Here is a 26,547-nt window from a genome sequence, read left to right as displayed (position 1 = left end):
GTACATGCTGCAACCCACAAATGCTCTAGCACGGAGCAGCACAGCAGTATCCATTTTCCTCTTTTCCTCTCCCTTCTCGAAAGGTTAGAGGTGTTTAGAAAGCAAAATTGTGGCACCCCTGGCTACACCGTTTGATCCTGACACACTGAAAGAAGGGTGTGATTTGTCCTATAGTTGAAAGCACATCTGCTGTCTGACCTGTATTTCCTGTGCTTTAAGCAACTGATTGGAAAGACCACAGGGAATCGTGTTGAGCAGGCAGCACCGTATTCCCACAGTATCACTGAGTCTGTTTGTGCTTGTATCAAAGAGAAAAAGTCTGTAGATCCGTGTGTGTTTGCAGAGAAGGAGAGTTCGTGTACGTTAATGCATATTTGAACACAGGCGCCCGTCTTTCTTTCTGGGTCGACCAGAAAGTCATTACATAAAGCCTCTGTCTTTCCACTCTAGGTCTTTCGTATCAGCCTTGCCACCGTTACAAGCCCAGCCTTGCACCGTTTCCCCTGGGCTTGTTTGTTGGTGAAGCCGAGACAAATTGCCATGCCTACAGGCATCAGACACAACAGTGGGAATACTGATGGTCCTGGCCTGGAATGCTGCAACCAGATCAGACCCTGTATCACAAATCTTGCAGGGAAATCTTATCTAAACTCTACTACTAATAACCCGTGTCTACTACACATGGTTAATTACTTTATCACGGCTAAACGCCGGAGTGCAGGGTCAACAGGGGAGGCAGGGAAAATATTTGAAATACTCACAGGATCAGAGTCCAGCTAGCTAGGTGTGGCTGGGGGCTCATTGGTGGGCTTTGTTAAAGTCAATAAGTTTATGATAAAATTAAGTACACATTTGATGGTAAAGTACTAAGGTTTGTCAAAACCAAACCAACCAAATGTAATGTACATGGATTTGCATAATGTATGTACATTGTCGATCCTTCTGACAGATTCAAAGTGTAACTCTATGACTCATGTAATGGGTGACAGATCATCTTCCTTATGGGCTCCAGAAACAGATACAAGCATGCAATTTCAGCAACAGGAGGAAAAACACTGACTTTTTATAAGCATGCAAGAGTGACAGGGCTAGTGCTCCGGTCTCACATGCCCACCGTGTTTGCGTAAGGCGGTTTTTGGAGCAATGGTACACAGACTCTTAAAAGCTTTGCTCTATAGGTGCACTTTTAAAGTTTATGTTTCTCTAGAGCAGATTTAACTCTGTGGTTTCAACCTTGGGAATGTAAATTTGTATTTTAGTTTCTGGATTGAAGATCATTAACATAACATTATGTTAACATACATTTTATTAAACCAAGTCTTTATTACAAACAGTGAAATGTAAAACCAAGGTTTATTTTTACAGTAAAGGCTTCAAAAATTAACTACAATAATACAGTAACAAGCATAATCCGTATCTTTCTTTTGTTACTAGCTGTTGAAAATGGAAAAAACTAAAGTTTCGGGAGCCTAAAACCACAATTTATTTTTTTGAAACCATAACATATGGTGCTTGTGTTTGTGCTGCAGAAGGTAGTGAGCCTATAAAATTAATAAAACAAAATCATCTTATGCTTTCTTACTACGGTGAGCTACAAATGAGTATGGACAACAACAAGGCCATTTCTCAATATGCGTTCTTGTCTGTACCTGTGTTCTTGTGGACTTGTGAAACGTTATCAGTCGCAGCTCCAAATCTAAGTTCACATCAAGCCAAGTTCACATAACATCACGGATTTCTTGTTGATCCGCCCATTTAATAGAAGATGCATCAGAAAGTGAGAGTTTTGTGTGGACTTATGACAGCCAGGTTTCCCAGAATGCATTTCGCGTCAATGGAGCTTAAAAGTGCACAATATTCGAAATATTACTCTTTCATAAAATGTAGTTTTAAAAGCTGTTTAGTTGAGAATATAGATTAATAAACTTCAAATATGTAGTCAGTTTGTAAATATAGCGCCTATATAAAAATTTCCTCAAACGTCTTGATCAGGTGATCAGCGGGCGGTCGGCGGGCAGCCTCACCTCGGCAAGTCCTTTTGAAATTTGCCATAGTTTCGGTTCAGCTGCTCTGCCCTCCGGTGTCAAATAATTCCTTTGGAATACCTACCTGCCATTTTTTTGTCTCATCAATTTATTTCTTTGTGTGTGCGCAGATATTTCTTGAGACAACGCTGTGTTTACGGATTTTAGAATAAGGGGGAATAAGAATGAATAGTGAAAGCTTCGTGTGGATGCGCATAGGAGGCCAATCACACCAAACGCGGTTTAAACACTTGGATGCTTTGGTCACTTTAAAAAAAAGAGCAGTGCGATCAGCCCCTAAGTCTTGTTTGAGTTTATGCTTAAAATAAAGAAAAATATGTGTGGGATAAAAAAAAATTTATACAACTTTTTTTTAGAAAACAAAACTTTTTTTATCTTGAAAAATGTATCTTGATTTAAGTTTCCTAAAAATATTTGTACTGGAAAACAAGACAAAAAAGTAAGACATGTTTCCAGTGTACATATTAATATTTGTTTGGATTTATTTCCTACGTCAATTTTTTTTCCTACAGAGAACCCTTTCAGTCTCCTCTCTGTCCCTTGTGCATTTAAAGCCCACACATCAAAATATTTTCTAAAGGACCCGCAGGTCAAATATTTGGAGTTTGCTTTGACAGCCTGAAACTATGATGATTATGAATGTGTGCGATTGCATTACTAATGATTGACATTTAAAATATTACATAAGAGGACGTTTTATTCTATTGTAACCGTTTCCTGCTTGGAGTCGTTGTTTAAGGTGACGATCACATCCTTATTCCGTTTCCACTCAGCTGGCTGACCGGACAACTCCAGTCAATGTTCAAGGCCTTGTAAAGCTTTCCTTTGCACCAACAATAACAGGATCTCATCACCAGATGCTGTTTAAATCTCTGACAGTAAATGAATTCACAACGCTTTCCTAAGTCTCATGTAGTCTTACAGAAGAGAACAACTGATCATCAAAAAAATCTAATTCAGAGACATCAGCAGAACCGTGCCAATCTCTAGGAATTTTTTTTTTAAAGTAAGTTGCATGGTTACTGGATATGTCCTACATTTCATTGAAACCCACTACGTTCCATAAAAGACGTTTTATCTACCAGAACTACTACTGGTGTCTTCTCAAAAAAGGAGGCCCATGACGCCCATATCTTATCAAACACCCCTGTACTCAAAGATTCAAACAACCTTTTTCTTTCTGATCCCATCCCCTGTTGTCCCTCATCCTGTTGTCCTCAGCAGGGTGCCTGCTGTCCTTATCTCCAGACAGAAGGGTGAACACCCTGTGTCGCCCCACTTAATCTCCCTGTGAAATAAGCATTAGCCTCATCAATTTGCCTAACTCACTTTAAGAGAGCAATCTTTGTAATTGAGTGCTCACCTAATTAAAAATGATTTATACCCTCAAAGCATGTTTTGCATGTTGGGTCCAGTCCATTTGGAAAAAGCAGTGTAAAATGATTGGAGATGATCTGGTTCAGGGTCATAGCAATCACACGGGTGTAAATGATTTTATTGGAGGCACAATACAGCATTTGTGCCGTTTAGTGTTTTAATCAATTTTAAAGTTGGACCGGTCTACTTCTCACGCAGCGTGGCATTGTTGACACAGGCCTTTGCCTACATGCTTTAAAAGATGTCTGACTTTCTAGCTGTGTAAAAAAGGTAGCACTGCTCACGCACGCTTTTAAAGGGTTTGTGGGTTTGTTCAGTATCATCGTACAATGCAGAGAAATGCAAAAAGCAGTGGGTCAATGGGATGCCCCATCACTTGCAGACTGTAGGCCATTTGTATGCTGCATTGTTGGCGGCAAAGGATGCGCAGGCCAAAGTTGACACGCAGCTTGCTTTTTATGGGAATTGGATGGATTTCAAAAGCAGGCATAAGTATATCTTAGCCTTATCTTTCATGTTTACACACTTGGGTGAGTTTATTAAGGCTTTCAAAAGACGGATATACACAGGTTTAGTTTAGTTCACGGATCAGGCATTTCCTTCCTCGCGTGTAGTTCCTTGTCCTGTTAAAAAGGATAAACACAAAAACAAACAGCCTTCCATTATGAACAGCTGATGCACCTCTCATCCCAAAAACACAAGCCTATCAATATCAATGGAGGAAAACAGATGCTTAGCATTAGCTAGATTAGTACTGAAGCTTTTCTGCTATCTGTCATGGCTGTGATAAGGAACTTTCTATCAGTATCTGTTTAAACCAAAGACGCTTCCCACAGTAAACCATTAGGTTTGATGTCAGTTACGTCGCAAGTATCATCTTTGTCTGAGATGTGTCTTCTAGAATTCATTCATAGAAATAAAAAACAAACACACAAAATCAGACAACAGTTTCACTGCAAGAAAAATGGTCAAAATATGTACTGGCCTGGCTGTCACTGGGCCAGTACCCTTTAAAAAGATCCCAATATTGCCGCTTTTCCATTGCATAGTACCCCACAGTTTGGTTTGGGTCGGATCAGATTACTTTTGGGGGCTTTTCCACTGGGTGCAGTACTTAGTAACCGATACTTTTTGTAGGACCACCTCGATCGGGGTACCAAGCGACCCGAGCTGATACCAAAACGTGACGCGAAAACACTGTAGATCACTGATTGTACTGAGAGAATCGTCACTACCAGCGTCATCGCTATAATGTAAATATTAGCTTTACCTTCATGCTAGCCTGCGCTGTCTCGAGTAAACCTGTTGTCATCTGTGCTTTGCTGTAAGTTCCCAAACTCCATTTTAGCAATGAAAAACATCCACAGGTCAAGAATCAGGAACACCATAACAGTTTTTTTTCCAGACTTGCAGTTTGTGGCGGCACATTCGCGACACGCACGTTGCATATATGCTTAAATGAGGCTCAGTGGAGCATGTCCACTGACGCCACGGGTCTTTGTACAGAAACCATCATGTGAGACAGTCAATTTTAATTTTTTGGTGGACTGAGAAATAAATAAATGTATGGGAATGTACAACGACGCTCTCACTTGTCACAGCAGTAGGCAGCGCAAATATAACGACAGCCTATAATCCCTTCGTCTCCGAAGTGTTACTAAACTCGATGGAAAAGCTAACCTAGCCAAAGTGAGGTGAGCTGACCCAACCTGACCCAAACCAAACCAAACCGTGGGGTACTATGCAGTTTGCAATGGAAAAGTGCCATATGCACCATTGGGTACAGATATGTATACGTTTGGTACCAATATGTACCTTTGAGATAATTATATGAACTTAAAATAAATGTGGATAAAATAGCTGAGATTACTTTGGTCATGATCTGACTAAGAATAATTTAAAACCGTTTCAAACTTTAGGGATTTTTGCAGATGTGAGTATATGCTGATAGATTGTTAAGATCTCTCCTAAAATTCTACAAGAGATATGAATGAGATTTCTGGGGTTTTTTTCGCAGACATTACATCTAGCAATTTACATTCACTTTCAATGTCATCTCATTACTGTCTAGAAGAAATAGTTGAGATACTAAAGAAATTTCATTTGTGACTTTTCCCTAAGGGTCCGTATGAATGACAGTACTGTATGTGCAGAGATTCCAAATATTAGTATTATCATCTGGCACACACAGACGTATCAGGTGCTGAGGAAGTATTGGCTTCTTGCAAACAGCGGGTCATTTGGACAAAGAGACGCTTGTTTACGGCATAAACGGCATATAAAACCTCCTCTGTGATGTGATGGCAGATTCCAGATGCCCCCGGGAAATCTTTTTCAATTCAGCACAATAAGATTTTGTGCATCCAGACAGCTGGATCTATGTGGGAACTGGTGAAGTATGTGTTAAAGCTTTCTTGTAACTTGATATAACGCCTTGAAAGCATGGAGAGCTCTTTCTTGCTTACTAATAGTAAAACAAGGGGAAACAACAAATGGCTCCTCATTTATTTGCATACACTGTTGTTGTAGCACCTCATTCACTAAAGGAATTATGTAAATCACTGCATTTACATCAACAAAATGAGTGTTCAAAGCAATTCACACACCTTAGTTTCCCGGTCTGTGTGCTAGGTTGTCTATGATAAAGCATGCATACTTAATCTGGCATACTAGATTAAGCTGGATAGCGGGTGGTGGTTCTTAAGATGCAGTTTTTTCCTTCCAGTATATGTGCAACAGTCGCACAAATTTATTAAAGGAAAAACTATACAAATGAGAACTCTTTATTATATGTGTTGTTTCTCTAAACAATAATGATATTAAACTGAAGGCAAATGAAGACTTCACAGATTCATAAAAAATAGTCCAGCAATCTCACATGTACGAGTTTCAGAAGAAATAACATGCAAAGTCTCATGCAGCCTAAAACACGTGTATATTTTTATTATGGGAACTCCTGGGACAAAGTTAAAACTTTAATGAAACAGAAGATCTTATGTAAGTAAGTCTCATGAACTTTAAGAGCATTAACATCTTCCTCTTGGTTATTACTTCATTCCTTAGGCAATGTAATGTTATAATCTTCAGAGCTCTTTCTGTAGAACAGAGTATATATTTAGGGGGGTAGCTAACTGTCAAAATGAGAACATAACACCCCTTATAACGGATGAGTCACTTTAAAGTATTAGTGAGAAAGAGCACTTTAGAGTTTACAGTTTCCTGTTTATTAAAGATACGGTGCCTTGAAGGCTGATACAAACACAGCGAGAATGTCAAATAGCTTTAAAGATAACAGCTAAAAAAAAAATAAAACCAAGTCTTTCATTTCAGATCAGGAGAATAAACATTCAGCTCCCACAGTCTCACCATCACAGTGTGTGACTGCCATTTGTTTAGGCTTTTACACTAACATAAATAATTGGCTCTATCAACTCAAAACCCGCTTTCTTTTTGCAATTGTCAAAATAACCCTACTTCACAAAAGGGTATGAAAATGATGGAAAAACCCCAAAGCCTGCCAATCATGCAAAACCTCTCAATTTAAAGCGCCGATCTAAGGTCCTTCAGTGTCGGGAATGGAGATGAATAAAGAGTGAGATTTTTCTCGTTTGAAACCAGAGTAACTGTTGGTCTTGTTGTTTGACCCATAGCTCTCTAAGAGAAATGGAAACTCAAACCCGAGAGAAAGATCAATCAATAGCACATGCGAATGGCCTTTTCGAATCAAAGTCGACCTAATGTGCGCAGCGAAGCTGTCAAAACAATGGACTCTGTGCAGAGCAAACTCTTTGCTGTTTGAGATCGGCCCTTCATACGGTATTGGCCCCTCGGGATATTTCACAGATTAAATACAGAATGCCTCACAGAGCATAACAAACAGTCGATTGGTCAACAAACCAATCATGTCCGTAGAACGAAGGTGTGGCATGTTACAACGCTGTTTACCCACAGAGGTGGTGGTACCTGAGTGGTTACCGTAACAGTCGAAACAATCCAGCTATGTTCTGATTACAGTCTCTAGTCTATGATTATATCCCTGACATCCAACATGACCGGCAATAAAGCCCTTAAATGATATTTCCCCGTGTGCCCGTTTGACTGATGAGAGCAGCCTTCTGGAGTCTCTGCTGGTATTGCGCTACAGATCTCAGAACAGCCAAAGCTCTGATGTTCAAACTTGGATAGTCAACAAAGAAATGTTCGGAATGAAGCAACATCTTAGTCTAACAAATAAGGGGATTAAGTTGCACATCAACCAATGTTTCAAAAGAAGGTAAACATCTTGAGAATTTTGAAGTACAGTAAGATGATAACTTGTGGCTAAAGGTTGTTTGAAGCCTCCAAGAAACGGCTAAACAACATGCAATGACTGGCTCATATTTCAAGTCACAATGTTGTGATAATCAGGTTTTATTGTTGTTTATATGTGGTTATACAACCCATGTGCAAATTCATAATTGAACACCATTGCTGAGTATTTTAACAATAATATTAGTGTTTTCCAAAGGCATCTCATTCCTGCGGTTTAAAATCGCCTTGGTTTGCTACGTCACACACGTAACCAATCAATCACATCATCACAACCTGTTAGTGCTAAAAACAACACATATTCATAACCATGGTTTATAAAGGCAGAAACTAATTTGGATATTCATAGACTAGTATATATATAGTATATATATGTATGCACATAATGTCACCTTCAGCGAAACGCCCACTGAGTGGCAAAAGACAGAGCGTAAGCATTTGTGTACAGTGTGAAATCAGTGAAAACACAGTTGAAAATGCGTTGAAATTGAAAAAAGCTTGTGTGGGATAGACAGTACTAACAGATTTAACAAGAATTCGGAGCTATCGTTTTACAGACTGCCAAAAAACACCACAAGGAGAAGTAAATAGAACGTTAATGCCAATGTCCACTGACCACAGGTGGGTTGACAAGTTGCAAGGGTCACTATCAAGCAGAGGCTTTACTTTATACTTAAAAGTATTTTATCAACTATTTGTATTTAATCAGTGTTTTTTTTGGAAAACATACATTCCAAAATATATTATCATAATTTTTACTCTATTACATTTCATAAAAACAAGTTTTGGTTTTACATTTAATATTTAAGTACATTAACGTACTCTTACTCAAGTACACAATTTTAATGTAATTAGGTATTAAATACATATTATACGCAATATAAAAGAATACACAGTATGATTCTATGCTTTAGAATGTAGTGAAGTAAAAATTTCCCCAAGACAAACATCCTAATAAAGCACAGATGCTTGGAAAATGTGACTAATGTAAGTATTGTCCACCTCTGCTATCAAGTCCAACAAAATTCAATTTAAGCTGATATTAGTCAGTTTTTTTTTTCATTTTGAAAAAATATTTGGGGTATAAATGCAAAAACGTCAATGTGGCGTAACCGGTCTGTGTCATTAGTGTTACTAGTATTTTTTTAAATACAAATAAAAATAATTCATAAAAAATGTGGAATAAAATATAATCATCTAGTTTAGTGTAATATGATTTTTTTACATACATTTTTACATCATTTGTCAACGATTATTTAGAAAACAGAGCATATGTCAGGACAAATATTACAAAAACGCAGAAAAATTTACATTAAGAAATAACTTATAAAATAATATTTTTGGTTTTTATGATTTGCCATCAAGGTGTATAAAATATTTAATATTTCTCAATTGGCGGTTACACCATTTGACATTTTCAGATCCATTCAGTCTTAACTTTCATAAAAATGGTGCAAATGTAATTTTTTATTGCATAAAATCAACATAAATACACTATGTGCTTTGAAATAAACCTGATGCATGCTTTTAGAAAAAGTTTTTTTTTTTAAGATTTTTGAATTTCTCGTCTTGTCTAACCGTTTTTGTCTCTGACCCTTCTACATTAAATCATAGGGCTATAACGATTAATCGTGTGTCCCATTAAACATGCCTTTCTGAACTGGATTCTGAATCGCAAGGCTGCGATTATGTGTTTCATGCACAGCTTGTGCATGTACTACGGCATTTGGTCAGTAGGAAGTCCTTATCAATCTAAAATCATTATGAGTCGGAGTCGTTTATAACGTGCATTTTAAAAAAGCAACACTCGTTAAACAATATCATCCAAAATATTCTTTATTATCATGAAAATACCTGAAGCAATTTGAAGAACAGCAATATAAATATTCCTGTAGACATTTCCTGGAATAGCGTTTATAATGCTACTTCTTCTGTGGCACAAAGGGAGTTTCTGCACGATATCGCCCCCTGGCTTTGGGATGTGCTGGGATTTCACCATAACTCATAAAAATTCATTTATTGAGAAAACGCGCATTTGCAGGATTAATTGTTACAGCTCTATAAAATCAGCATTCACAGCAATTCACAGAAAGGGTCACATATTGTTAAGATTCAATAACATTAAAATGGCATGGCATAAAGCCAAAGTGTAAATTTTTTATGTTTAAATACTTTCTCCGTTCCTACCCTGATATGCAAAAGCAGCTATTAGAAAATGACAGAAATTACACACTTCAGCTTTAAATCTGTCTTGAGATAAACTCCAGTTGCTGAACTTATGCAATGCTACATTCTAAACTGCATTAAGCTGTGCAGCTTCTCATAAATTAAATCCCTGTAAAACACAGACGTATCCTGGTAAAATATACTTGAGCCTTCTGATTGTTGATATTTCTTTACTAGTTAGATGTAGTCGCAGTCATAAATTTGCAGCATTTTACCCCATCTTAAATCATAAGATCTTAGCTGACCCACACCCCACCTCGCACTGCCTGTTTGCCAGAGGAAAAACACAGATCGAAAACGCCCCAAACCAGCTGCCATGCATTACTGTTGGCACTTTCTAAATCAGCAATCCTGTCCAAAGACCTGAATAACGGCCTCACTCCCTGTCACATGTTTGAAGTGATCTGTGCACACAGCCCATTAGCAGATTGGACACTTTAGCATTCATAATGAATAAACAGCATGCATCATATCACATACAAACCGTTATGTCACTAGATATAATGTGGATAACCTATCAAACTGGATCACAATTTCAAAAAGAAAGTTTACTTATCATCTGTGCAAAAACCAAACTTTTGTACAAAAGCAGGATTACATAAACTGTCATAGATGTTTGCTTCTGCTTCACTGAGAACTCCTTCAAATTATTTATGAACACCAAAACCACATTTCAATACAAGCGAACTACTACAATGTCAGTATAACTAATATCACTCTTAAGAGCTTGTGGCATTATTTGTTTAGGAAGCGGGCCAGATTTAACAAAGCTCTCCCAGAGAACCTTGCATCCACGATATCAGGTTAATAATATCTGTCCTGTGATATATTGTGCTGAACTCAATAACGCTGACTCCCTTACACAGACTGTCAGCACTACTAAACATCTCTGAACATATGATGATATGTGCACGTTCCCTCAGGCTGGACATATTTTCCACTAAGAATTATCTCATCCCAGTCAATAAAACATTTTCAATAGCAACCTTCTGTTTTATATAGTATAAGTTATAAAGCCACCTGAGTAGCTGACATAAACACTATTAAAATGAATGTACCTTTAATCCAAATAATAATAATTAAATAATAATAATAAATAAATAAAATGCTCCCACAAGGGCCAGGGTCTGTGTAAAACTTTACAAATGTGCGGCTTAATGTAAAATCTCAAAAAACAGATTGTGTGCAGGCCTACTCATGGTTTACTCCACAAACACTTGAATTTAAGCATGAACTGGATGTCTGAAATAAACCTGTGCTTGCTTCTAAATCTTCTTTTATTATTTTGTAAAACGTATCTAATGATGTGTGAGGACAAACACTAGAATTAAAAGCTTGTCCATCAGTTACCAGCAAGGAATTGCTAGCTCAGAGAATTAGATGAGATCAGATGTGACCTAGAGGAGTGTTCTTTTTTTTATTTACCTCTGAAATGCAGAAATGTTTATTTTTTATTAATTTATATTTATCTCTATTCAAGTGTAACACCTTTAAGTAAGGAATAATTGACGAAGGGCCATTAAATTATTCGAAAGTAATGCACATCCAAGATGATAATGCGGCACAATGAGAACCAGCTCTGCATTATTTTCAAAGGACCGGAGTCAATTATTAGGCTTATACTACAGATACCACAGACCAATCTCAACCAATCAGAATAAAGCATTCAACAGGCTTAGATCTTAGACCTGATGGTTTCTATTGCAATCTGTTAAAGCTGGGCTAAATAATGTTGCTGAATGGGTACGCGTTTGCACACACAAACTGTAAACACAGCTCATCTCTTCAGCTCCTCAAACGTGAGCACAGGTAATAAATCATCGATGACAGCGATATAAATTATGCTAAATGTGAGGAAAATATATCCACATCTTTCACAGAGAAGATCACCGGGTTCACATGGATAAATGTCCTGGAAAACAGGCAGGCAAGTCAATCCCATTAGTGATCTATGGGCCTAAGATATGAATACGGCTGCTGCTTGTGAATGTTGTCTTATCTGCTGAGGAAACACATTTCCGTCTCAGTACAAAAGAAACTGAGATACGACTGGAAAGCGTAAACCGTAAACATTGCAAAAATGAGTACAAACATTATTTGGTAATAAAATGTGGGTTAGTCACTTCATGTATAACGGAAAGACTGCATTACATTTGACAATTTATCGTTCTCTTAAGTGGCCGAATGTCCATAAAAAAAAATTGTAAGTAACTAAACTTCATACCATTTATGAAACTACTTCTACAAAGCAAACTGGTCTTCCGAAGTCTTCCTAAGCTGGAGGGGATAATGGAAGGTTGGCCTTAAACATCTGCTTGCGAAGAATTTATTCCCTAAATCATTGTCATTAGATCCTGAATAAATTGTGCTGTAAAAGGAGCAAAGAGCTTTCGGGTTACATCAGACATGCGGAGACATGAAACCAAGGCCCAGCAGATAAAGAGGAGGTAGACAGAAAAGACTTGAATGGAAAATCTTTTTAATTTTGACTGGATTTCAGTACAGCAGAAATGCATAAGGGAGCACTTTGACAGACAGAAGCAGCGAGACTGATCAAGTATTACGCTCAGACACCTGGGGAAATCTTAAAAGTCATACTATGATGAAAAGCGGTAGATAAGCAGACTGAATATATGCTTTATTTGACCACATAAGTAGCTGTAGCAGTATCAGAAGAGACACCATCGTCTGCTTGGAGCTCTTACTGTATTTATGAGCTTTCTCTCTCCCTCTCTCTCATCTCTGGTGAAAGAAGAGATAGAGGAAAGGCCTTTGGCTGTTTTTGTTTTCATGTATTTTACTTGGAAGCAAAACATCTTTGAGCTAAAGGGAGTGATGGCAAAACAATAATTTAGGCAGCTAACACACATTAGCAGAACATTTTTCATCTTTACAGCCAGCTGTAACGCGACGGATAATATTAAGGCTTAATGTGTGTGTCTACATCATTGTCAAACATTAATAAGTGCACAGCTGAACATGAGTTAGTCTGTCAAACATCTCTTGAAGGGTTTTTTTCTGTCATGTGAAGAAGAGAAACTCTTGGGGCAGATTAATCTAAATAGTAAATTTAAAGTGAAGTGATAACTGGCCTGTTATGAAACAGAAGCTCTTAAGCAAGCAAAACTGTAATTTCAAAAAGTATACACTGTATGCTTTGTGACACCATTCAAACTTGCAAAACTGTTCTGCTGACATCGACCAACCAGACATCATTTTAATAGGCTCAACCAATCGCAAGAGTTTGGGGTGGGTCTATCTGTTTGACCAATGGAAGACCACCAGTGCTTGAGCAGTTATATTCTTAGGGGCTGTCCACAAAGAGACGCGAATCACTATACGTATACATTTTTTATCGTATTGGCGTTTCGTCCACACGGATCCAGCGTTTTGGGAGACTGGAACTGCTATTTTTTGAAACCGGGTCCTAAAGTGGATAAATCTGAAATCGACACCCTTGCAGTTTCGTGTGTACAGCCAATCCGTATATTTTGTGAAGCGAAAACGTCATCACATCACGTGTCGGCAGCCTCACATGTAACAGCAACAACAATAATGGCGGACTACATGATTGTGTTTGTGCTACAGAAGCTACTAAGCCTACTAGCTTTATTACAGCAAAATCTATTGCTTCTATGCAATTGTGGTGAGCAACAAGCGATAATGGACAACACCGTATGCCACATGCTCTTAGATCCACCGCGGAAGACAACCAGGAGAAAGACTCCGCTATTGCTCTTGAAGTTGTTGCGTTTGCCATTTCTTCTTCTTGGTTCGTATACAGCGTGCAAGGTTATGCGCAATGCGCATGCTCAAAGTCGTCTTCTCCGTGTATAGTGTATATCTGTGGCAGAATTACAGCGCCCCATACTGGTCTGGCATATATACTACACCGCTTTCAGTGGTTTCGTGTGTGCGCAGATATTTCTTGAGACGACGCCGTGTTTACGGATTATTTTTTTAGAACAAGGAAAAAAATTATCGGATAGGGAATGCACCGGCTTCGTGTGGACAAAGCCTTGGATGCCTAAAAACAAGACTGAATAACACACTATATGTAAAGGCTTGCTAACATAGATCACAATACCAGCAAAACTGTTACATTTAGGGATGTTCATATTGACCGTTTAACCGTTAACCAAAGGTATGATTTCAGTTAAAAGAAAAAAATATTTGTCGTGTCGTCATGAGCTGACAGACATTTCGCCATTTTTCTATCTTTAATTTGTGAATGTCCTGTAAATGACACAAATTATTGCTGCCCCGACGTGCTGATGAAGTAATCATTTGTGTAAAAAATCATGTGTGTGTGTGTGTTTGAGTATTGTTTGGAAGCTGAACGGAGATGCGCGCAAGATGACGTGGTCCTTCTCCGTCTCGTGCACATCCGGGCAGACCTTCACTGATGGCCTCTGACCCTGACCATAAATATCTCTCTTTTTGCACAAACAGAGAAAGACGACGCAAAAGCTAAACCTTTTGAAATGCGTCCTGCTTTAGAAATTGCCACTGGGGTAGATGACAATCCGTTATCCGGCCTTTTTGGATATTAATCATCTGGACTGATCGCGTGCTCTTTGATAAGCTAATGTTGTGTAAATATCTGATAATGTATGAATCCTGGTTCTGTTGTTGATGTGTTGCTGCTGTTTGCACTTTCAAATGAAATAAAATTTTTTGTTTTTATCACAGACAACCGTCAACTGTATTTTTACTCAATGACAATTTAATATTAAAATCTTATAACCGGTTGTCGGTTAGGAAAATTAACTGATATGAACATCTCTAGTTACATTAGACTACATGTTAGCTTATGACAGTAACATTTATGTTTATGCAGACTGGGAAGTCCCAAGACAGCTATAACACAGCTGCAAGCGTGTCGTGTGTTTGGCACACAACAGTGAATGATCTTTTCCGTTGTTATCGCAGGAAGCAAATCAATAGGCCCACATATAGCTGAACGATGGGTGGGTGACGTAAAACCTAAAAATATCCCCTTTTCAGAAAATAAATACAGATGGAACATGATGAAAACATGGGTGGGTGTTTCCCATTGGCTTTGTGAAAGATCCACATCAGCATGTACTGCGCCCAGATATTAAGAGAGAAAAAGTGAAATAAAAAAACAAGACAACGCAGTGCCACTTAAAAACACTGCCTGAAGCAGATATCATAACAAACAGCACCCGTGTCCTAGACTTCAACTGATGCGACCATTGGGAAGTCTGTTCCTAACTAACCCATCAGTACAGACGTTTGCAGCTTAACTGACAGTAAACAGCACACAGCTCAGCCTCAGGTGCAAGCCTGGGGCAGCAACTATTTGCTGCTCCATTTACTAACATTGGATATTATAAACCACCCTGCGTGAATGAAGTCACGTTTATGTTGCAGACAAAACAAAGCAGTGTGAGTGCTGGATGCCTGGGATCTTGCAGATGTTAAGACACAAAACCTGATGAATCTACAACAACTAGAATCAACAAGACTAAACATAGTTACAAGCAGATTCCCTACATTTTAATGCTCTTTTTTCTTAGGGCAGGAAATGCACTGTGTCCTCTCTGGTTATATGAACCCAGGAAGTATTGATGGACAAAAACACAACAACAAGGGCGAACAACATCCCTGACTTACTGGTAAAAACAAACCAAACCCACTCTTTTTCCAACATGTATTTTGTCTAAAATATGCCATTATGATTCATTATGGTTTGTGGTACACCCCAGTAATATCAAACATATTGCAGTTTCTGTGGATACAATATGGACAATGGCATTGCCATAGTTTACACAGAGGTGTATCATGCCGCTATTAACTCTACTCTTTCTTCATTACAACCATTTGGCCACTGGTACCACTGATTTTGGATGACTATGAAGTATTCTACTCAATTATAAATGCTCTTAAAAGTTTCAATCGACACTCTCATTTAAGACTATATTAGATAATAAATATAAAAATAATGATGTCTTCTGACTCAACCACCACTGGTTGATATGTATGGATCATGGTGCTGACTTTACTCCACCCTGATGCCTTTGATATCATGAAGCCGCAGTCCTGAATTCATTTCTGTCAATTGGTATGTAAAGCCAAAAATAAGAACATAATTATGGTTCCAACACTCCAGGCCTTCTCCGGATTTTACTAATCCTTAATAGTACTTAAAGTAGGCCTCCCTGGATAGGATGAGATTATGATTGACGCACCTGAGAAATGTAACTGTTGAAGGGGCTGAGTCTGTAGCCTCTGGCTGTGTGCAACTCAGCTATGGCTGCCAGGGATCACTTTACTGGGTAGGCAGCGATGACAGGCTCCCCTGAACTGTTATCACTGTTTGTACTCAGCTATTTGTTGATATGCCAGGAATTTCTCCTTTTTTTGCCCCCCACACACACCTTTCTCTGCACTTCTACAGTATGTTGTCAAGGTGTGGAAAGACAGTTGTGATGACAGCAACACTTTAAATAAAGACCCACCTTAAGACTCACATTGCTCTGTTTGCTTAACTAATCATATTCATTGTAAAGGGCATTTTTAGTGCACGCTCAACGGAAAATCTTGAAGTGTGACCATTACAATTGACCCAGTTCTCCCGGTCAACTTTATTAACCCAAGTTATTAACTTATGAAACATCTGAACAAAAACGTTAAGGACAAATACAGCTTACCTTCTGATCTCTTAAGCTCCTTGGGCACTACTGATGGTGAGACTTTATTAACACCATTACTCAATGGGATGACAGGACGTGCGTTGGGCACTGGAGTCTCCACTTTGGAGAAAGAGGCAATTCTCTGCAATATGGAACCCACACTTTCTTTGGCATGGATATCATCCTGATCTATCCCAGGGTTGGTACCAATTTGTCCTGGAAATGTGGGAGCAGGGGCCACATGGACCACTTGTGGTTTAGAGGCTATGTTGAATTGAGGGGTCTGAGCTGGAGAAAGCAGGACGGGAGATTCACTTATGTTGGGAACTGGGATAGCTCCAGGAGGAGTGATGGGCTCCTTCTTGTCAATAATGATGTTGTTGTTGTTGTTGTGGGTCATGGCTAGGTCGGTGCTGTCCAAGCTGCTGATGGATGCTGAGGAACTAGCCGACACAGTGGGGCTGGTGGATAACGTGTGGAATCTTGGTGGTGGTTTAGGCACTGATGTGGATTCTGTCTGAGACTTGAAGACCAGGTTGTCAAGGTCAAGAGGGAATTTGTGGAGACGCACTGGTTCTTTAGATTTAGAAGACTGGTGGTTGAGAGGGGATTCTTTTGCGTAGAGACTGCTGTTCTGGATGTTATGAGGACTTGTGTTCCACTGTGTGCCAGCATTGGTGAATCTTGACAGAGGGGAAATCATTCGTCTCATTCCTGAGTTTTCTGCCATCTGGAGATCCAGAGAAGGCATGGAGCCATGACTAATACCCATGGGTTCAGTTGGAATAACCAAAGGCCCCTCAAGCTCCGAGTGGAAGACATTCCCATGGGAGGAGAACTTCTTCAGGGCTGGGCTACCCAAGCGTTGAGCCTTGTATTCCCCAACCCCAACAGGACTCTGGGGAGGGCTGGTGTAGGAGCACATTTTGGATGAGGCCTGGTACTCCAGACTGGAAGAAGAGCTATGGAGACTGTCATTGTCACTCCCTGGGCCTTTAGATGAATTGAAACCATTAGGGTTGAATTTGTTCTGGAAAGAAGCAGCTCTGTTGATACCAGAGTTGGCATTGATGGTGGGCTTTCCCATTGTCCCTCGATTGAAGGACAGGCTGGAGACCATCCTGCTTCTCAAAACAGGGCTCTGGGCAGGACTGCAGTTGATACTAATCCTGGAGCGATAAGGAGAAGATACCTGGTTCCCTGGATTCCTCACATCATTTGCTTTGTTTAGGATTGCACTTGGGGTCATGGTAGATGTGACAGAAGATGTAGGGGAGTATGTAGGGATCTCATCATCAATATCAAAGGACCTCTTTAGAGCTGTAAGAAAAAGACACAATTGAAAATATAATCCATGTTTATCATTACAAGACAATCGAAATAGGCTCAGTTTAAAGGTTTAAGAAATATTATACAGTAAGTAACGCAAAATGAAATCTCAAGCTATATTTTACCTAGTAAAAGCACATTTCTGTTAGAGTAACACTCTCAAGGCTAAAATTGTTGGTAACACATTTCCTAATAGGTGATAATATCAATATTACAGTAAAGTTTTGCACGTCTTTTATGATAAAAATCATAAATCAACATGACAGTTATTTCCAGTATTTGATTTAAAGATGCACTAAAACTTTAAATGGAGACATTTCACAGCAAGGGCGGCATACAGCCCTTTCTGAATGGATGCCTGTCAGACACATTTTAAAGAGCCTTACTATAATTACAAAGGTGTCTGTAAGATCTTGCTTTGAGGCTAAGAAAACAACACTAAAAAAAGATTTTAATTCAGAACCAAGATGTTAAGTCTTTAGGAAATCAGTTTTATGTCTTGGCATGTAGTGCAAATATCATTTGATGATCTGAATTTAACTCTGCACTATTAAGCAACCACATATTTATAAAAACAAACTTTTAATACTGTGCAAATGTAAAACTGTAAAAATATGAATTATTAGATACAGCCACTTGGAACAACCATAGCTGAAGTGCAGTCAAACACAGTCAAATAAAAACATGTACTAAGAAAATGTTATTATGTTCAAGGGACTTTGGTAAAAGTCCCTGTGGGGCTGAATGGTAAGTCTACACCTTGAGTATGTAAATTGTAGTGACACTGTATAATCCCCACATTCTCAGAAATTGGCTACAAAAAGCCGAACGCAAACAGTTCTTTCCGACCTTTTTTCCTTTGTGAGAGGCAGTAGCTTTTCCTAAAGCACAAAGGGGCAATTCAAACACATAGTGTCAGGGACTGAAGGCTTGGATTACAACAGCCCTTCATGACTGAGAATTCCAGCAGGAAACAGTACAAGTGTCCTAACAGCTCAGTGGCAAACCCAATTAGAAGTGGCAGCTTGAGTATTTCATGTAGACTGCATTGCAACATGTGATGACAATTGGAAATGTCTGGGGTGTGATACCATGAGGAGCTTGCAATTGCACTAGTTTCTGCCCTGCGTGGTGCACGTGCCATAACGGCATAACAGGACGTTAGAGGCAAACCTCATGCTTGTGTTTTTAACCCTATTCAGGTGCTATTGTCCTGCCTTGTGTAAACAAGCAGATATCAGCGTGGAGCTATCACAGGATCTCGCCCAACAGCTCTGATGGTATCTCCGCCCAATAGGGGGAAGGGCTGGAGCCAGGCTGTGGGTCTTCCCGTAGGGTATGCTACCAATTAGAGTCAGTAAGACACTAAATGAAATCACGTTTCATGCAAAACCAGACCCTTCTATTACAGTCAAGAGACCAGAGACCCTCAATTCTGTTCGCCCATCATAAGCCCCACAGCTGTGAAAGTTCAGGCCTAATCAAATTCCACCAGCAAGACGCTTTGTGTAGCAGACTCTCGGCTGTCTGTGCATAGCGGCTATCTCTTCAACATCCCAGAAGCCATTTAATATGTTAGGAACACCATTAGGGCGCCATTTAATTCAAAAGAGTGGAGGTTAAAGTTGCGTGTGTCCTCTCACAATGGCACTCGAAGTGATATACTATTACTGTATACGCACCACTTTAGCTAACAACTCTTTCAGAAAGTGAAGCAAAGGAGGAATCATGAACCGAACGGCACAGTCCAACAGCTTTTTTTTTACGGTGTAGCACGTGCAAGTGTAAACTTGCGCTCCCCTTTGACTGAGACGAAGTGAGGCCAGTATCAGGTAATTACTGGCACCCTGTCAAACGCTCAGGAAATAATTACGCTGGCAGCCAAGCGCACCATCTCCTCTCTCCTCAATATTCTATCAGTTTAATCCTCGCTGTTAACACATACAGAAGCACAGTGTCTGCTTCGTCTGATAAAATGGAGATCCCGAGAACCTCTTCTAGTCTCTCTTCAAGCCGTCTCTTTGCAGCTACGTTTCTCATTTTGATTTAGGCAGTGTTATGGCTGATATGGGAATTGCAATGGGTGTCAATGCCTCCTGTGATGATTACATGCTTCCTGTTGAGCAATTTGTTGACATTCCCTCATTAAGGGTCTTTTCGGGTCATTTTAAATGTCCTGTTAACTAAGTTCAGCACAGCTTTGAATTGTTTGACCCCCAGGCAAGAAAAAAGTTGTTGGAAAGATGAGGGTGTACGTGAGGAAAAGCATTTTCCATTGCCTAGCACTTAGAGACAGGTTAAAAACTTCCCAGGGTGTTTTTTTTTTAAAACAATGCTTCACATCAAATGTTATTAAATGTTTCTGTATTAAACCACAAAAAAAACTTTCGGGAAAGTGATCATGGTGCAAGTAGGGTTAGGGTTAAAACATGCAAACCACAAAGTAACCATGGAATTGCTACAATAATCACAGTTTACCAAGGATATTTGGGATATTATATGCCAAAAAAAGTTTTTGGGCACCACTGATTCCATAGTATTTTTACTACTATGGAAGTAAATGGTGCTTCTTGTTCCTGCTTGATTACAAATATCATCCTTTGTGTTCAAAATAAAGAAATGTATACAGGTTTGAAACAACTTGAGGGTGAATAAATAATGAAAGAATTTTAATTTTGTGGTGAACTATCTCTTTAACCTTTATTAATTTTCAGGCCAAGCATGAGGAGACAATTAAAGATATGTTTGTGCCTGTGCCCTATGTGTTCCCACAGATGAAGGATCAAGAGGTTCATTAGTTTATGACACTAGCTGCTGTTACTTTGGACCTAAGGTTTATGGCGAGGGGCTGGAAGGCAAACAGAGAAAAGCCTGTGGGTGGTAACAGTGGGGTCGTCGATGGGAGAAAAGGGGGAGGTCAAGTGTACAATGTTACAGTCATAGATTTATAGAGAAACATGAGATCATCCAATACTGTATCTTCGATAGATAGATATATAAAATAGGGCATGAAACAATCAATATAAATGCTACCAAATAAAGGCCATTTTGATGGGTAAAGTTTTCAGAGCTACTTTTGTGGGGAGTATATACAGTTGTGTGCATGTGGGGGGGACCACTTTTTCAAGTCCAGACCTGTTGTCTTTCTCCACCCCCTACCCATACACATTCCTCACAGGTATACTCAGTCGACCCCTCAAACATCACCCTAAGCACATAGCTCAGGCGCTCAGACCACCTCTACTGAGGCACATCTGGAACCTGAATTCCGGGCTGCCATTTTCAGCCTTGCAGTGATGCGAATAAGGCCTCGTTCTTACACCCCTGGGGGCCATGAAAAACGTTCACACACTTGCACTGCTTTTTTGGCCTTTAGAGCACTGATTTTTGGGGGCCATATGATCTGGATCTGTATAACAGAATATGTTATTCCCCCATGTGCTTTGATTAGCATTTCAGATCCAGTATCTAATGAACCAAACAGGAATAAAAAGTTAACTTTACTTTACTTTATACTTTATACTTTATTAGTCCCATCGCTGGGAAATTTGTCTTGGACAGCGTGCAAGTCAGTACAAACCTTATAATGATAATAATAATAACACAGCATGCATTAAAAAAAAAAAAACACATACAAATAAAATAAATATAAATACATAAAACACAATGGTGATTCACAGTATTTTTTCTCTGTTTAAAGCTTTGATTGCAATGGGAACAAATGAGTATTTAAATCGATTTGACCTGCTCATCAAGACCCTATATCTCTTTCCTGATGGTAGTAGTTTAAAGTTATCTTTCAGGATATGAGTCTCGTCCCTCACAATTTTCTTAGCATGGTTTAAAATGGCGGCATCAAACAACTCTTGTACTGATTTCTCCTCGCCTCCTATAATTTTAAAAGCATTGTGCACCAGACGTCCTAACCTGGATTGTAGCTGGACAGTCAAATTTCCATACCATGCAGTGATACCATATCTTATCAAGCTCTCAAAAACAGACTTGTAAAACAAGTGCAAGATCTTTTGGTTAACTCCGAACGCTTTTAGCCTTCGTAGAAAGTATAACCTCTTCTGTAAATTGGAACAAAGATTGTTGACATGAGAAGACCAGCATAGTGAGTTATCCATATAGACTCCCAAGTACTTGTATGAAGGAACCTGTGCAATGATATTACCATGTATCATTACAGGACTATGGTCTCCTACACCTCTAGGATCGAAAATCATTTCAACCGTCTTTGTTCCATTGAGTATCAAGGAGTTATCGTCACACCAACCGACCAAACGGTCTACCTCTGAAACATACTGTGAAGTATTGCCTTTCTTATTTAATAAGCTTAAAATTGCTGTGTCATCAGAAAATTTTATAAAAAAAGTATTATCTTGTTTTGTTACGCAATCATTTGTGTATAATGTAAATAAAATTGGTGAACAAACGCATCCCTGTGGAGCCCCCATATTCGTGATTTTAACCTCAGAGTATGATTTGTTGACTCTCACCTGTTGTGTACGGTTATTCAGAAACATGCATTACTTGATATGTGGGATCATCTGTCAGACAATTAGAAACATGAATGAGCCACTAACAGAGTCACTGTTTGTCCTGCCAGATTTTTTGTCATTATAATTAAATAGCTTTAATAACCCTGTGAATAACCTGATCTAAGAAATACACCCAACAAAATGATCACAGAAGGTTGAGTACCTATATAACTACCTCAATCATCTAAATCGTGATTTAGGGAAAAAAACTGGAGGATTGCTGCAAATCAGTTACGTTAGTTTTGGGTAACCTGTTGTAATGCAATCAAACCATCTTCTTTTGAGAATGAATAACTTTAAGCACTAAAACATTTTCTAAGGCAGTAAGAAGACATCCCAAAAGGACATTGCAAGGTCAAGCACCCCTAAATAAAACTTTTAAAGGTCAAGTTCAAAGTCAAATTTTAGAGTTATGCTATTCACAAATCTACAATAAGCATCTCGACATTATGAATTACTCTTACACTTATTTTTTTGCAAACCATACATAGATATTTCAGCCCTACAGGTTTAGCTTACCTCAACAAAACGGCTTTACCATGGGCTTTTATTTTATCTTAATCTTTTCCTATAATGCTATGAGGAATGTATGGACTGGAAAGACCATGAAAAACAAAGTTTAATTGTAGGTTTCATTGTTAGCATGATTCAACAGCATATGACTCAGAAGCAGCTTTGGCTAAACCAAAAGTGTAGCTTCTAGATACAGCATACGGAGTCTCTGAGGGGTCAGTCTAATGACCGTCTCATATTACACAACAGGAAGGTGGAGGTCGGTTCTTTTCACCATTTTCTCTGTTCCCTTCACATTTCATTCATCACCCACTGAACAGCCATCTATGTGAATCATAAACGTTCATGCCTACAATTAAACTTCTACTGATAAGACACGGATGACTGCAGACCAGTGTTGGGTGTAACTAGTTACAAAGTAACTAGTTACTGTAATAATATTACTTTTTTCAGTAACTAGTAGTGTAAGGCATTACCCGTATGAAAATGGTAATATTATTACAGTTTTCCCGAGCTAGTTACTTTAGTTACATTCGCCAGTAGCACCTTCATCACACAAGGCACAAAACACAGAGAACAAAAGGGAAGGGGAGGAGGGCGTGAATGGAACAGTGAGTGATTGGTCTAAGTTTGGCACGAGGTATCATTTACCATCACCGATTGGTCGACACCCGGCAGCCAGCAGCACAGAGCGGCAGCGGCACACTCAAAGACAGATCGGGAAAATGGAAGCGTCAACAACGGCAAGCTCTTTTTCAGAGGAAGGTTCCCAGCAACAGAAAGCTACTTTCGACGGGTGGAGATTCAGTCATATTTTATTATGTTCAACGGAAGGAATATAACTTGACGGTGAAGTGCACACTCTTTAATGTTTCTCCGAACGCTGTGCCCTGCGTCCGGTAGCGGGTAAGGAAGCCAGCATTTTCTTGGCCCTGGCTTGCCCAAATAAACATTCTTGTCCAGAAAAAAAATGTAACTAGTAATATAACTAGTAATATAACTAGTTACTTTCTCCAGGGAGTAATAAAGTAAAGTAAGGCATTACTATTTTTGAGAGTAATATGTAATACGTAATATATTACTTTTTTGAGTAACTAGCCCCAACACTGCTGCAGACCACAAGCATACATATGAATGAACTACTACACGTCTTTCAACATTCCAGTCTGACATCCAAGAGTCAGACGTTTGCCTCCGAATGAACAGCGGTTCTGTCTATCTTCACTCGAGCACATGGAGGCACACTGGTCTCTTGTTCGCAAATGACCCTATTGGCTAGTTTGAGGTAAAGCTGAAAGAATGTCTCACTTGCGGTATCCTTTACGAAAAAATACATGGTTAGGGTAAAAATCTGATGAATAAATTATGAAACATCTATCAAACAAACCACTCTACAACTTCACTTACTATGGCAGAAACAACACATCCTCAAACTGTCTCTTACTACTTCACATATGTAATAATAAATGGGTACTGAGTACTTGAACACTGATTTGTTTTCTTCTTCACATCAGCACCTGTCTAAACACTGAGAGAAACTATTGTTCTCCAGTCCACTCTGTCGCATGTCCATGATGGATCTTCCGGAAAGGGTGGCTCTCTTCCTCAGAAACATGTCAAACTCAATTATGGTTGTGTTGAAACTCGGTAGTGACTTGTGTTGAAGATGGTAGAGATATAATGCAGTGATGCACTACAATGTAATTTGGGAACATGCTGAGATCATAACAGCAGCACATTGATGCTCAAACTGCACTCACGAGACACTAAACTGCATTAAACAGGTAAGCTAACTTATGGAAACTGTAAAAGATTGCAATTAAAACTCTTTTCTAACGACCAAGACTAACCTGGTCAAAATAACAGGCTTGCATTGTAATGTTCTGTATCTGTGATACAACTACAGTTATGACTGTATAGACAATGTATATCTGCAATTTATATTCACTGCTTTTTACAAAATACTGCAAAACTGTCCAAACTGTATACGTAAATGTATAAACCCAACTTTTACAGTCGTCCATAAGCATGCAGTACAAAACTTTTTTTAGAGACTAGGCCTAATATTAAACATAAAAAAAGTTTCACTAAAATCATTATCCCAGGCTCACGTCTGGTTTAAGTGGAAAAAAGTCTCTCAAACCGATGCGACACACAGTTAAGGATTTTACGAGTTAAAAAATATATATATATATATATAATTAATTACTACACTTGCGAACTTTATAAAGAGTCATAAATTACATTCATAGTATTTTAAACGAGTGAACAAATAAATGAATATGAATGAAAGCGCAGACTTACCCTCAAAATCAGACAATATCCCCTCCAGATGATCATTTACAGAGATATCTGACATCCTGACTTTCTCACCAGCTAAACTTCCAGCGTCAGATGCACGCGATCACAAGAAACAAACTTTAGTGAAACAGTGTAGAAGCTCTTTAAAGCACCCGGGTTTATCGGACGATTTTGTTTTGCTTATGATGCAACACAAAAGTTGCGCTTTTGGTGGGATTTGCTTTTCATCTGAGGACGCACGACAGAACAACGCCAGATCTTCTATCACGCACACACTCGGACCATCGGATCAACCTCCTCCTCGTCCTCCCTCCCTCTGAGGAGAGTCCTGCCCCCCTCTCTCCACCCCAGACCCTTCACCCCACCCACCCCGCGGCTACACCTGTAACCCACGCCTGTCCTTTTGTGCTTACCAACTATACCTCAGTTTAAGAGTGGAGAACAGGTAAAGTCGATCGAGACTTCTTTAAGGGTTTTGTTGAAGTGGGTTTCTTAAGTAGCCAATTATTTATCAATGAAACACTTTGTAAATTAAGTCATCTGTTCTGTTGTGTTAATGCAATATTGTAGAGTAGGCTATAATTAAAAACAAGAAATGTATCGTATTAAAGACGGTTTTATAGGACGCACGCGCGTTGCTCCGGGTGCGCGTTGCCGTGGTTACGCGTCTGGCCTGAAGTTAACCTCCGGTCTGTGCTTGTTTATCGGTCTGGCTAGCGACTAAACTGACCCCTGGGAAAATAAAAAAATTTCGGTTTCCAAAAGACGAGGGGAGACAATGCATGAATCACTGCTGTGCACATTTGACAACCAGGCAAGAAACGATCTGTAGTTATAACATTTTAGACATTAATTTTATACAGTAACGTTAGCTCACTGTAACGGCTATAATTTGAGTAAGGCCATTTACTGGTTATCTATCTATCTATCTATCTATCTATCTATCTATCTATCTATCTATCTATCTATCTATCTATCTGTCTATCTGTCTATCTGTCTATCTGTTTGTCTGACTGTTCATCTGTTGTCTTCACTGAGACATATAGTTATTTATTTGTAAATATGGTGTGACAGGTCAATGTGCATTTTGTTTTAAGATGGTAAATTAGGGATTTTCCTGGATTAGGCTACAGTAACACATAAACTGACCTCATTGCCATATGCCATGCTCAGCAGTCAGGAACAAGTGCACCTTTTGTAAAATATTTATTTTGTTTTACTTCTTTGAAACATTTATTCTGCACT

At 39.0% G+C, this 26,547-nt stretch overlaps 1 protein-coding gene across 1 annotated transcript in view; it reads right to left on the bottom strand.

Moving 5' to 3' along the window:
• Positions 1-25,593, bottom strand: part of septin12 (septin 12) — a 67,134-nt gene extending 41,541 nt beyond the window's left edge. Inside the window, exons 1-2 of the mRNA XM_065273766.2 lie at positions 25,306-25,593; positions 16,634-17,935 (exon numbers count right to left, since the gene is read on the bottom strand). Of these exons, the coding sequence (XP_065129838.2) occupies positions 16,634-17,935; positions 25,306-25,360 (1,357 nt within the window). The 5' untranslated portion in view covers positions 25,361-25,593. The remainder of the gene's footprint in view (positions 1-16,633; positions 17,936-25,305) is intronic.
• Positions 25,594-26,547: the final 954 nt, after the last annotated feature.

The sequence above is a fragment of the Paramisgurnus dabryanus genome, chromosome 3 (genome assembly GCF_030506205.2).
Source record: "Paramisgurnus dabryanus chromosome 3, PD_genome_1.1, whole genome shotgun sequence".
Lineage (NCBI taxonomy): Eukaryota > Metazoa > Chordata > Actinopteri > Cypriniformes > Cobitidae > Paramisgurnus > Paramisgurnus dabryanus.
Note: the sequence above shows the minus strand (reverse complement) of the source record. Positions and strands in the feature narration are given on the sequence as shown.